Below are 14,545 nucleotides of genomic sequence, written 5' to 3'. Positions count from 1 at the left end.
TTAAAATCCCTACAAATGCTACTGCTTAACTAAGTAATTCTAAGACAATTAATTTCACGTTATCATTCATTTAGCACTTGTTGTTAAGACACATCCCCTGCAAAGGGGATACAGGAGGTATGTTGCTCTGCTTTCACTAACTGGCACTGGTCAGACAGTCTCTTTACTGTAGGTGGCATGTAGAAAGTCAAGTAAATATATCTGGGACCACAGACCTTCCTTTGCTGTTGCTCTAATCTCATGTGTATATGACTATATCCTGTATTTCTAATCTGTTGCTCTACGTTCTGTCCAAATTGTGCAATTTGCCAGAAATAAAGCAAAGTTCTGTGAATTGAGAATTTGCTACCATTCAGCTTTGAAGTCCATCTACAGCAGGACAGAATTCAAAGTACAGAAAGGCTTTTTTTAATACTTGTTTTCTAACATAAGCCCAAATTTTCAGTTATGTTGCTTGACAGTTAGGAAAAATTACCTAAATTAGTTAGCTAAATTACCATTGTTTTTCTGTGATTTTCAGTTTTGATTTCAACTTCTGATGCTAGTTTTAGTCTTTGGCGTTAATTTTCCAAACTATGGGATTTTTTGATCCACTTATGAGTGAATCAAATATGTGTACACATGAAAGACTAAAGTTTCATCTGTATCCTGCTAAAATAGCTTGAAGGCAAAGCAGACTACCAAAATTTATAAGGTACGTGATAGCAAATTATAAGATAAACACCATCAAGGGATCTGACTGAGGAACACATTTTCAGAGGCATTCAGGCTAATACTGTCTTGATTATCTATAGGAAAAACAAACTGTCTGAAAAAAATCTTCCACTGCTGAGGATATCTTTTTTAACCAAACAAACCGTTATTAAAATATAAAAAGGAAGAGACACAAAACGTTAAGTAAGGAAAAAAGATATCCTGGAGCAAATCTTACTCCCCTTCTCTCCCTCCTCTTCCCCTGAGAATAAAGAATTGAACTAGAGACTTTATAAAATCTAAGAGGGATTTGGCAGTTGATTTTATAACGAAGATCTGAGTTACTCTGGAGGTAGGTGAAAATTGCATAAAACCTCTCTGTGGATATAGGCTTGGTAATAACTGCATCCTTGTTGAAATGCAGCAATGCTGCCACTCTATCAAATGTAAATTAATTTATCAGTAAAATAAGTAGTTTAATGCAACAGGCTTCTCTGGAGAAAAAATGGATAAGAAATGAATTGAGGCTGCATTTGAAACTTTATATCAAAATTACTGGCAGTCATCTTTCATCTGCTGTTTATCACTTATAATGAAGGACTTGTGGAAAGAAAATTTATCAAATATCTTCAGAAGCATATTTTGGAAATTTGCCTGCCCTGGATTTCAGCTGGGAAATGTATGCTCTGAAATGGCATACAGGCCACCATCAACTGGCTTCTAAATAATTTCCTTTTACCTCCTGGAGCACTATACATGATTTAGTGTTTGGAACTTTGAATCATTTTTATAATGATGCTTTTGTAGTCTACCAAACGATTTGATGTATTCAGTGTAAAGATTCCAGAGCACTTTCAGATAGATAAAGAAATTTAAATCTAGGCAAAGCCTAGGTTGTCTAAATCCAAATTGCATTATATCTCTGGAATTATGTATTTTTAATTAATATCAAGTACAAGAACTTGTGAAATAAATTATTTGGGTTGCTTTAATTTCTTACTTTAAAATAAACTCCAGAACTAATAGTATGGAAACTGTTACACATAACGAGCATTCAGCAGATTGTGTTTATCACACAGCAGGCAATCTTGAGACAAATTTCTACAGAAAATTATGAAACAAAATCACTGTAGAAGTTTTTCCTATTCTTCACTTATTCTGAATTGACGCTGTAGCATTGACCCTAGGATGTTGCTATCAACACACCTACACTGTTGATGCTGCTTTTAAGAACCATAATTGTTGCAGCTTTGGGTATTTTCATTACTTTTATAAAATTCTGTAAATATCCATTCCCATTTTTGCAATTTCTTCATCTCTTAGCCTAGTAATGTCCTGTATCAGTGAGCTCTACAACTGAGTTGTGCATTGTAAAGAGTGAAATCTGGGCTGCATTGTTTACAGTAGCAGTTTGTATTGGAAGAACTGTCCCTTTGTAAAATGCAGGCACTGCCCTTTGCTGTTGCAGTAAGTGAGCACTGCTAGGCATTCTTCAGAAAAAAATTATGTTCATGGTGAAGATACTCTTTCTACAAAAAGTATGAACTCTTTGTATATATATTTATAGGTATTATATTTATATACAATATATATTAATATTTTAATATTATATATAATCTAATAGTCTGTATTAACATATATATCATATTTATACATATCTATAAGGTTTGCAGTTGGATTGGGAGGTGAGGAGCTCTAACATGCAAACTGATATACCAAAAGCTGTGTATGTTTCTTGTCTGTTCTGTCTTTCTCATCTTAATGCTCATTGCTTGTTTTTTAAAAGAATGCACGAGGGTATGCACTTTCTCGGGTGTGAGAAGGATCAGATGAGTACAGATGATTTCTCGCTTAATCTTTAAAAATATCTTTAGATTCAGAAGTCCACTAAATCTCTCATCTTTTCTGCGATTAAATCTCTTGTGTTAATTTATTTCTGAGTTCTTTCAATTCTCTACTTGAGCTGTTGTTTATGGATACACTTTGAGATGCAACCTGAAAAGATACTCATCCTCCTGCCAAGCTTCTAAAGGGTTTGGATCAGATCTGCACTGTTTTCCAAAAGAATAATAATGGAACGTTACCTAACGTAATGACCTCCAAATGTGTATTAGATGGAACTGTGGTTTAAAGAGTGTGACAGTTTATAACACCCATCTCTTAATTTCTCCATTTGTAGACTTTAAAAAATGCCTTTGCAAATATATTATTTGTTTGGGGGTTATTTTATATGAAAAGAAAGTTAGAGAATAATGCACTCTTTCCTAAACCTTCCCAAATCTTAACTTTGAATATTTACGTTAGAGTTTACATAGGTGTGCTTTCAAGGCTTTTTTTACTTTAGAACTTTCACTTGTTAAGTTGCTGGAGTGAAGAGCTGTACATTTAACAAGTTTTTTGTAATAGAGCTTTGCACCTTAATATTCTTTGTTCATTCTTCAGGATATATTTTTGTATATCCTTCTTGGATATACAGAATGAAGGAACTGACAGATGACTCCATTTGTACAGTTTACCCCTCTCCATCTTTCTCCAGAAATTAAAGCAAACTTCACCCATAGGTGACAGTAAACTCTTGGAAACTGAAAATGCAGTCAACCCAGTGTATGCAATTACGTATACAGAAGTGACAGCAAAAATGCTTATGTGGAAACATGCAAAAAATCCATAGCCAAACAAGGCTCAGGAAACCTATGATATCTTTCTGAGAACTGCAAAAGAGCTATCTAACGTGGGTGGTGATTAGATGAGGAGAAAACCTTCAGTCTGAGGATTTCCCAGTAGCTTACACTTGAACTTCCTTTGCTCTGGTAAGAAGCTGATCCCCTTCCCTAATAGACATCTCTACTTGGCATCTTTTATTGGAGATAGCTGTAAGGTCTAATTGCTGCACCCGATCGTCAGACACAAGGACTATCAAACATTATCAAATGCTCCTCACCTTTGCAGAATCAGAAGGGCCATATGTGTATGTACATGTAATCCTCTGAAACTGGAAATTAAAAATGCACCTGTGATTTTTCATACACATTTTCTGGGGGAGCTGAAATCTATGCTATGTACTTTCAGGTCATTAGGACATAAAACCCTTGGTCTATTCTCCTGCTTTATCATCATAGGTTATTCTTCAGTGAATTTTGAAGAAAAACAGGGAATGAGACATATTTTTTCTTTACTCCCGAGCCCCGAAGAGAAGATACAAGGACTCCCTGAAACAAAATCTCAGCCTTGGCCATATTGATCAACATAACTGGTCTACTCTGGCCTCCAATTGGGAGGTCTGGAGACACACTATAATGCTGCTGATGCTTTTGAGAAAGCACACAGGATCACTCTTGAGGAGAAAAGACAACGCAGAAAGAATCATGTCTTGCAGAATATACCACCTAAGGAGTCTTTCTGCTGCCCCTTTTGCAACCGGACGTGTCTATCTCGCACTGGCCTTTTTAGCCACCAGCGTGCTTGTATAAAAATGTGGGTAGAGCCCTCCCCAAATCTTCGTTCACGAAGCCTAGTTATGATGATGAATTTGGTAAATTGTGTAGTTATTTACCATTTCTGTTAAAAATCTTTTTTCATGGAGGAAAAACAAAATCAAATTTTGCTTTTCCTTTACAAGCAGGCAGGAGGGTCTTGGAATGTCCTCATCATACTATTTCTTTTCAGCAAAATACTTCTTATGAAGTTGGCAGCAAATGAAATATTTCTAGACTGTCTTATTTCTTTCTAAGAATAATTCTAACTTGTGTCAGAGTAATATTTAAATACATTAATAGTAAAAGCTGTTTATCAGATTTGGTCTTTTGTAGTGTGATTTTCATTAATCACATTCTTACTTTAACTGAATTATTTTACACAGTCTGTGATCTTCCAGACATAACTACAAATGAGCACTTGGAGAAAACAACATATTTTCAGGGCATTCTTGCTTAACAAGCACCTATAAAGAATCAGGTGGAGCGCCTCCTAGGCATGCATTTTCTTCCCATGGGCTATGAAGGGAAGCCAACAGGACTATGCTTTTTGATCCTTAAGTTATGGAAGATGAATTGGTTTCTTTCTTGAGTGAACTGCTGGCAAACATAAGAAACTGGTGCTGAAGTCCCTTCTCTACCTGGACATTAGAGCTGAGACTTCCTAGCAGGGTTTGCACAGGCATTGGGTTTTTTTGTGAGTTTCTTTTTGTTTGGCTGGTTTTTTGTTTGTTTTTGTTGTTGTTGCTGTTGTTTTGGTTTGTTTTTTTATGGTTTTTAGGGTTTTTTTTTTGTTTGTTTGGTTTTTTATTTTGTTTGATTTTAATAACATCCCATAGTAAGGCAAGGTAATTAACCATTCTCTGGTCGGAAAAAAAGCCCAAACAAACCAAGAAAAGAATTGACTACAGCAATTTCTATCCTTTTCCCTCCTCCTTTTTGATAGCAAAGAGATATTTAGAGGAGTCTCTGGTCAATTCTTACCCTTTGTTGCAGATTGTTCACAGGACCCTTGCAGCGATGTTGGGCTCTTTGGCAGCTTTAGCAGCCTTAGCTATTGTTGGGGAGGTAAGTTACCAAACTGTAAGTGCTCACTTTGGTTTTGGGTATGGTGTCAGGTATCATAAACTTTCATGTTTGCCCTTTTGTGATTGGGCACATGACAGAGCAGCGTTTTTTGAGAAGGAGAGATGGTTGGACAGATACTGTCAGACAAACTACAAAACAAGTCAGACAGACTACTGTATAGACAAGGAGGGTACAAAAAAGTCTGGTAAATGCTTTTTTGTTTTGATTTCCAGGAAGTGGAGTACAACCATTTTCAGCTTAATTCAGAGTTTGTTTAATAGTGTTATTTTCAGTAATGTTAGGCTAGCAAGCAAACCAAAATGGAAATACATTGCTTTATACTACCCCAAATAATTACACTTCATGCTTGCATGTTCCAAGCCTTTTGTTTCCTCGCTGCTTACTCTTAGCTGATATATAGTGAAAATTCAGATTGATGTTCTCTGTTTTTCTCATAGCCACATCATTGCTATGTTCCCTTAAATTCCCTTCAGTTTGTTCACAGGTCAAGTGGTACGCTTTTGTTCCCTTAGCAAAAGGAAACTGGAGTGTACCATATAATTTGGTTATTTTTTATTTCTGTAATGCCATGTAAGGAACAACTAGACCAACCTATAGCCTAACGTAGGCTTTGCTAATGACCCACTTAGGATGCCAGCAGTACTTTGAATTAGCAATAATACAGTAGTAATGGCAATAATACGGTCCTTTTGTGTACCTTGTAAGAACACTTATTAATTTCCATCACAGCTTATTTAAATGGTTCATCAATTAAGTGGAGTTTGTATTTCATAGCTAATCACAAGTTAGGTGTTTTGTAGCATTCACTGGTAATTGTATTTTCTGATTGCAGAGGCCAAGTATGGTCAAAGTGGTGGAGTGGATTGACTATGAGACACTGGCATTGCTGTTTGGAATGGTAACAAACATGTGCTTTTTGCTCTAAACATGCTGAAAGAATGAAATTCAATACAGAGATGTTTTCTTTTAAAACATTTTGTTAATTACACTTTACTGAGATAACTTACGATGAAAATTTGGGCCTTAAGGAATTTACCAAAATGGAAGATGATCAAACCCCTCAGTCTTTTGAAATGTTGTTCCTTTTCTATTTTTTTTTTAATCTGTGAAATTGTGTTAATAACATGCTAAAAACATCAGGATCTATAAATGGAAAGACCCATTTAAGGGGCAAGTATTATCACTCTCATTTATATTTTTAATTTTGTTTACTCAAAAACTTCCTCAAACACACTTTGCTGGGAAACTGGTTTTCTTTATCTTAGTCATTGCTATGTTTGGAGCAACAAAAAAGCAAGCCAGAAATGGAGAAGGAATATCTGATTAGATTATAATCATGTATTATTTTAATCACTTTGCTCAGAGCTATTTGTGGTAAAAAGAGTTGTCCAAGTGCTATTGAACTCTAGCACAAAATATAAAATATACAGAGACAAAATTACAATTATCTGCTGCCATTCTGAGCTTTTCTTATTCCTGACACTGGTCCCTGCTCCCCACCTTCCCCACAGAAAAAGAAAGCAAAAAAAATATTCTGATGGGAGCAAAGATAGAAGGACAGGAAACTTCCCAGACATGTGGGAAAATGCAAGTAATTCTCGAAGCCACTATCTTCTGTACTCTGTAGAGAATTACTGCAGGAAGCAAATACACCTATTGATTTTTCTTGATTAATGACATAAGGGAAATACATTGAGTAGTTAATGTATGATGCCTACTTGGTCACTATGAATAAAATTCAACCAGACTACTATGACATTTACAGACTGCTTATGTTGAGAAGTAAATTTCACCATGTGATGTATCTGGCAGCTGTAGTGGATATTCTAATATGAAGGTGATCAGATGCTCAGAGCTGTGTCAGATAAGAAGTACATTTTTCAGTATCACAAACTGCTTCACTTTGTTTTTGAGTAATAATTCTGTTGCAAGTTATTATATTTTTCTTCCTCTTTTGGTAGATGGTTTTGGTGGCCATATTTTCAGAGACTGGATTCTTTGATTACTGTGCAGTAAAGGTAGGCTTGTTTTGGTGCTTGTAATTATTTCTGGATTAATCAAGTTAGTATTTATTCTAATATGTTACACCAAGCACTATCTTCGAAGAACCTTGCTTAGGGTAACGTATACTTATCACACTAGAAATGATAGTGGTCAGCTTGTAATATTGGAAAAATCTTTTAAGGATGAAAGGAAGACCTTAGTGCAATTCCGTTTCTAGAGGAGAAAGTTAAAGGCCCCCAGTAGGGTACACAAACATATGGACAGTATAAAGCTGAGTTATTTCACTAACTTCCCCAGGATCACAGTTCTACTGTAACTGAAATCTCTACTTAAACCTCGCAATGGGAGAGAAGAAATATGGGAACTATCATTAGCTTTATGATCACACATGAAATATGGCCACAGATGTTTTTACAGTAGCAGAACAAAAGATTACATGAAAAGGGTAATTCATTGAATCATAGTCATAGATTCATAAAACGGTTTGGGTTGGAAGGAACCTTAATCATCTAGTTCCAACCCCCCCCTGCCATGACCAGGGACACCTTCCACTGGGCCAGGTTGCTTAAAGCCCCATCCAACCTGACCTTGAACACTTACTGGGATGGGGCATCCACAACTTCTGTGCGAAACCTGTTCCTGTGCTTCACCACCCTCACAGTAAACCTACCCTCTTTCAGTTTAAAGGACTTCCTCTTATCCTATCATTACATGCCTTTGTCAAAAGACCCTCCCCAGCTCTCCTGTAGGCCCTCCCTAGGTACTGGAAGGTGCTGTAAGGTCACCCTAGAGCCTTCTCTTCTCCAAACTGAACAACCCAGATCTCTTTCAGCCTGTTCTCACAGGAGATATGCTCCAGCATTCTGACCATCTTTGTGACTCTCCTTTGGACTCACTCCAGCAGGTCCACGACCTTCTTATGTTGGGGACCCCAGGGCTGGATGCAGTACTCCAGGTAGGGTCTCACAAGAGTGGAGTAGAGGGGCAGAATCACCTCCCTTTATATGCAGCCCAGCACTCAATTGGCTTTCTGGGCTGCTGGTACACATTGATGTATCATGTTGAGCTTCTCATTCACCAATAGCCCCAAGTTTTTCTCCTCAAGGTTGCTCTCAGTCTCTCTCCCCAGCCTGTTCTTGTGCCTGGGATTGCCCTGATCTCCAGGCAGGACCTTACACTTGGCCTTGTTGAACTTCATGAGTTTTCCACTGGCCCCTCCAGGGCTTTATCCTGTGGTACTCCACCAAGCAGATCTCTGAAGAGGCCAAAGTCTGCTCTTTATAAGGCCAGGTTAGTGATCTTGCTATGCACCCTCCTGTTTGCGACAATGGTCTTGAACTCCACCAGTTCATGGTCACTGCAGCCAAAGCTGCCTTTGAAGTTCATATTCCCCAGAAGTGCCTCCTTGTTGGTGAGAACGAGGTCCAGAATAATATCTCGTTGTCTCCTCTTTTGCTTACAGGAGGAAGTTATCAACAATGCAGTTCAGGAAACTCCTGGATTACTTATGCCCTCCTGTATTGCCCCTCCAACAGATACTGGGGGCATTGAATTCCCCCACTGGGGCTTGTGAACCTGAGGCTGCTCCTACCTGTGTATAGAACACCTCCTCATCTGCTCGGTCTTCCTGGTTGGGTGGCCTGTAGCAGACCCCCACTATAATGTCACCTGTCCCTGCCATCCCTTCAATCCTGATCCATAAACTCTTGGTCAGTTCCTCATCCATCCCCAGGCAGAGTTCCATACACTCCAGCTGGTCATTGACATGGAAGGTAACATCCTCCCCTCACCTGCCCTGCCTGTCCTTCCTAAAAAGGCTGTTTCCTTCCATTCCAAAACTGCAGTCATAGGAGCCATCTCATCATGTCTCTGTGATGCCAATAAGATTATAGCCCTGCAGCATGCACATGTCTATAATTTATTTATTACCCGTGCTATGTGCTGTTTGCATAAGGGGGACTTAAACTGTGCCCCTGATGAAGCTGATTTAGTGTCTGGAGTAGCTGGAATTCCTTTGTGGTGATCTCCAGGTGCTCTTCTGTTGACCTGTGATCTCTCTTCAAACTCTGACCATGTCTTGCTGGCACTGCCATCAAACTGGTAGGAGTGAGATTGAGAGGATTGAGGTCCCCTTCTCTGGCAATTTTAAAGTCCTTTTCACCACCTTGGCAAACCTACAATCAAAGGTGCTGTTCCTCTTCTCTGATAGAAGGACCCCATCAACCCCCATTAGACTGTTTCTCAAAGGAAGTCCTGTGGGCGAAGTAACTGAATCCCCGGCTGCGGCACCAGTCCTGTTACCATTTGTTAATTCATGAGATCTGACTAGCCCTTTCAAACCCCTTCTCTTTGGTGGGAGGATTGATGAAAAAACTACCCGAGCTCTAGAGTTCCTCATCACCACTCCCAGGGCTCTGTAACCCTCCTCGATACTCTTCAGACAGGTTCTGGCTGCATCACTGGCTGTCAGTTTGCTCTCAGAACACCCACCATTCTGCCTTGAGGGTCAGGAAGGATGAGGGCCCTTGGCCTGTGCCAGCTGTTCACAAAACAGTTCCTGGTTGCTGGGTTATGGGGACTTCAGTTCTCTCCACTTGACCTGTTCTGAAAGATTGTTCGTAGGGTAAATATTGCCCAGGATGAGGAACACTTTCATCTGCTGCAAAGCTTCATTTTCTTCAGAAGCGTGGAAAGAAAGAAATCAAAAGTGACAAGGAGGACTGCTTTGAACAAAACCCCTAAACAAACCATATGTGGACACAACCCCTGCCTATACAGATGCCCAGTCTGTGTAGCCCTGGCAGTGCTGCTCTGAGGATGGGGGATGCGTGCCAGCTTGTGGAGGGGATAAGAGATCTGAGCCATGTTAGTCTACCTGGGCATGCAGGCAGAAGACGGAGGCTCAGCCCTGCTCCTGCCACAGACCCCATTCATGGCTGGCAGCAGAGTATGATGTTTCTTCAAACTTGTTTCTTCATTTGTGTGATGGGAATGTTTGCCCACTTCCATGAAATGTTTTTTTGCTAGATTAATTAATACTGGAGAGGGTGCTGTTGGAGGTACACGGAAGGTAAATGCTCTGAGCTCACTGTTGTTCAACTTTGATCATGTTGTTTTATCTATCGTTTTTTGAAAACTAAGCTGGAGTGATCTAGTCCCCTAATTTTGTTTCTTTTTTTTTTTTTTTTTATTAGGCTTATCGGTTCTCTAGAGGCAAGGTATGGGCCATGATTACGCTTCTGTGCCTCATTGCTGCAATTCTTTCTGCATTTTTGGACAATGTTACCACTATGCTGCTCTTTACTCCAGTAACCATAAGGTATTTTATTGTTATGGTTTTGGACTTGGTCTTTTATAGCCAGCAATCAGTAGTAAACATGTATGCAAATGCTTGTTTGGAGTTTTTTTGATCAACTAAATGGAAATCAAAACTTCAAATACTCTTACTGTAGTAGAATAAAAAGATGGCACTTTCAAAGGGAAGTGTTGCCTTTTCCCATTGCATTAATATTGAGCACATATCAATCCTGTTATACTGCTTTGGCAGCTAGTTTTTCTGGTTCGTCTTCATATCTGAACTGCAATAGCATATTGGACCATATACTCCCTAGTAGACAAAATTTTTTCCCTGTAAAGCAGAGTGAATTTTTTAGTTAAAGCTGTCTTATCCTTTACTGGCTAATATCTACAATTTTAGATGTTTTAGTGAAATCGTTATTCCTTCTAATACTAGTAACAAATATATAAAAAAAATCCAGATTTCAACTGTTTTGGAATATGGGACTCTGACTTTTCTTCCTGTTGGTGATCATGTAATTGGAACAGACACTGGTTAATCTCTCAGTTTGAGATTAGATATTTGGAACTTTGAAAAGAGAATGGTGAATTTAATTATTTCAGATTTCTGTAAATTGATAACACCTGATTTCCAAATACAGTTAATCAATATGAGATTATAAATTACTCTTTAACTTGGATTTAACCTGTGTCTGGTCTGGTAAATCTGTTTAATCCAGTTCAGTTTTGGAAAGATCTAGTGAGTTTTTAAAATGATCCTAAGTGATGTAATGCTTGCAGTCATTATCATGTTAAAGTATACAAAATTCTATTAAGATATACCCCTACTTTAAAATGCAGTGTAAACTAGCAACAAACAATTTTGCAAGTTTAGTTTATTCTAGATTGGGAAACAGTTGGTGGATGAAAGCTTCATTTGTCTTCTGTCCGACTACCTTTTCAAGAGATCACTTTGCCATACCCCAATCAGTTATTGCACCTCTAGCAGTAAGCAGCACTGGAACTACTGAACACTAAGTTTTCTTTAGCTGTGTTGCAGAATATTTTGAATAAACTATTTCACAGAAATAGTTAGAAGGGACTCACAAGGGTCATCGAGTCTTAAGTGAATGGCCCATACAGGGGGTTGAAACTGCAAACTTGGTGTTAACAGCACCATGCTCTATAATTAGAAATAGTTTGAAATCCAGAGATTAATGTAGCATAAAAAGGTTTTCAGAGGCAGAGCTACTGTATCTTTTATTGTGTTTTTGAAGAATCGTAGAATAGCTCAGGTTGACAGGACCTCAAAAGACCTTCTGGTCTGAGCTTTCATGGGAAAGGAAGCCTAGATGAGATTATCTGGCACTCTTCAGTCAAACCTTGAAAACCACCAGCAATGGGACTCCACTACATTCCTGGGAAGGTTGTTTCAGTGGTTAACCGCAAATTCTTTTTTTCTTATGTTAAGATGAAATCTCTCCCTTGTACTTGTTGCCCCTTGCCTTCTCCATGTGGATCCTGGTGAAGTGAGAGCCTCTTTGTAGCCTCACTTTATGTAATGGACTTTCATACTAAATGTATACTAAGTACTTTAGTTTTATACTAAATGAGCTTGTGACACTGAAGGAGGGGAAACTCAGTATGTGGGAAACATTTGTATTTGAATCACTATCAAAGTTAAAATAAAGTTTTAACTCACCTACTAAGACCAAACAATTGCCTAGTTCAAAAGGCTTCATGCTGGGCATCATTTTTTGTTTTTATATTCCTGCCATTGTCTACAGCTTCACTGTGTTACACTGTGCAGTCATTGCCATGGAGATAAAGCTTGCAGAAAATCTTACCGACTTATGAATATAAGGCTTTCTATTTCCTTTAATAAGGCATAAACCATGATGCTTGTTTCACTCTGCATTTTCTAGTAAGCTGATAAAAAAGGTAATATTTACCCCCTTTTAGCTGTAATTTATTTTCAAGATTCTTTATTATTGGGAACCAGAGAAGGCTAACAATTGTACACATGAGGAGTTATATAACCAGGGCAAGCAAACTGAAAATTGTGACCCTGACATATAGCTAACACAGTCTGATGGTTTTATACTTTGGGCTTAGTCTTTCCTGACTGACGTCAGAGTTCTCATTTCAAGTCCACCAGAAAGAAAGAATCATTAAAGGAAAGTTAATGTTATATTTTTAAATATTTGGAAATCAAGGAGCAACGGAGTTAAAATACAAGTACAGTTGTGGTCTTGTACCACAATCAATATATTTGGGCCAGTTGTATTACAAAGTATCTTTTAGCTGAATGATTTCAAACTGTTGGGAAAAGAGTGTATTTTTGCAGAGTTATTATTTTCTGGAGTTTTTATGTGCTGATATATATGTCATCTGACAGTGTTTTTTCTGGGTTTTAAATTGACACTTGGTGATAACACAAGTGAATCAAATTAAGCTTTTGTGCAATACACTCTTCTCTTTGAAATATAGGTTTTAATAATACAGACTTAGACTGAACAGCGAAGCTCAACCCTTCCTTCAGGGAATTGTGTGACAGCACTGCAGTGAGAGCAATACTGAGAGAGCATTCTTGCTACCCACTCTTTCCCTCATCCCCTATTAGGTAGAGGGGGTAATAATATCAGTGTGACCTCCATCTTTATGTTCTGGAGCAATGTCTTGATAAGTTGTGAGGAGAGTTCCTTATTCTAAAGTGCTTAGGTGTGATTTTAACTTTCAGCCTTTATTACCACAGCCCATGTTTAAACTCAAACGTCTACTTAGAAATGAGTGGGTTATGTGGGTATGTGCGTAAATGTAATTTGTGTGAGTTGAAGTAACTCTGTGAAGACTGTTATGTGTAAGTTTTAAGATTCAAGGCAATTTATGCATAGCGTAAGAAGTTAATTTCATTGTCTTTATACCACAGGCTCTGTGAAGTACTTAATCTTGATCCTAGGCATGTCCTGATTGCAGAAGTGATCTTCACAAATATTGGAGGGGCTGCCACCGCTGTTGGGGATCCTCCAAATGTGATTATTGTTTCAAAACAGGAGCTGAGAAAGAAGGTATATACTGCAGTCTGTTTGGCTACTAAAATTAAGTGGTGATATTGACTTATTCGGTGTTGATACTTCTCTTCCCCAGACAGCCATATAAACAGAACATAATCCACTTTTTCTGCCATGCTATTTCTTTCTTAGTAGGATGATTAGGCAGAAGAGAGTGATCTTTTGGGGACAAAATAGTGATGAAGAATAGAATTTTTGATATGGACTGAGAATACCAGTTTCCTTGTGTTGTTGTTGGTGAGGATTTCCTTATCAATGACAAAGTGAGGAAAGAAGTAAAGCAACAGAGAGCTGCATAAGGGGCAACAAGTTGGAAAAAAAGAAAAATGAAAATTAAATTAAAACCCATCCATTTTTTTAGAAGAGGCTTTTTCTCAAAAGTTAAATATAATGAGACAATTCTATTTCTTTACAGCAACTCAAACCAGAAAGAATTGTCTATATGCAAGACCTCATAATATGAAAGGCTGCATTGCCCACGTAACACATGAGGCACTTTATCCTTCAACCACAGTCCAAGGGGACATGAGGGGTGGGAGGAGGGTGGAGGCTCCTCCCATGCAGCATGGGCCACAGCTGGCTCCCACCTCCTGCCAAAGTTTTGGTATCTCCGGGCTGCAGGGACAGATTTTAACTTCCATCACTTGGGTCTTCCATTGTTTGCTGGGCGTCTGGTGCCAAAGGGTGGCTGGTGCTGAGGGGTACTGCAGCACACAAGACACCTGCCAGAAGGAGCATCCCAGTCTCATCTTCTCCCACCCACATGGCCTTCTCTGCTCTGTGGATAGGCAGAGTTGCTGCTGGCAGGTGTTCACATTTGCAGCTTTCAGCATTTGCACAGAGCTGGTGTTTACATGAGTTTACTGTGCTCTCAGCTATCCCTGCTATCCCTGAACACGAGGGCATCAAGTCCCCCTTCTGCCTCTGGCACTCCCAGTC

General features: G+C 38.7%; 1 protein-coding gene across 1 annotated transcript in view; it reads left to right on the top strand.

The window, feature by feature from the left end:
• OCA2 (OCA2 melanosomal transmembrane protein) overlaps positions 1–14,545 on the top strand; it is a 177,083-nt gene that overhangs the window by 44,005 nt on the left and 118,533 nt on the right. The window contains exons 9-13 of the mRNA XM_032680785.1: positions 5,163–5,234; positions 6,088–6,153; positions 7,217–7,273; positions 10,454–10,578; positions 13,465–13,603. Of these exons, the coding sequence (XP_032536676.1) occupies positions 5,163–5,234; positions 6,088–6,153; positions 7,217–7,273; positions 10,454–10,578; positions 13,465–13,603 (459 nt within the window). The remainder of the gene's footprint in view (positions 1–5,162; positions 5,235–6,087; positions 6,154–7,216; positions 7,274–10,453; positions 10,579–13,464; positions 13,604–14,545) is intronic.

Source organism: Chiroxiphia lanceolata, chromosome 2 (genome assembly GCF_009829145.1).
Source record: "Chiroxiphia lanceolata isolate bChiLan1 chromosome 2, bChiLan1.pri, whole genome shotgun sequence".
NCBI lineage: Eukaryota > Metazoa > Chordata > Aves > Passeriformes > Pipridae > Chiroxiphia > Chiroxiphia lanceolata.
The sequence above is the reverse complement of the archived record's forward strand: the minus strand, read 5'-3'. Positions and strand labels throughout refer to the sequence as shown.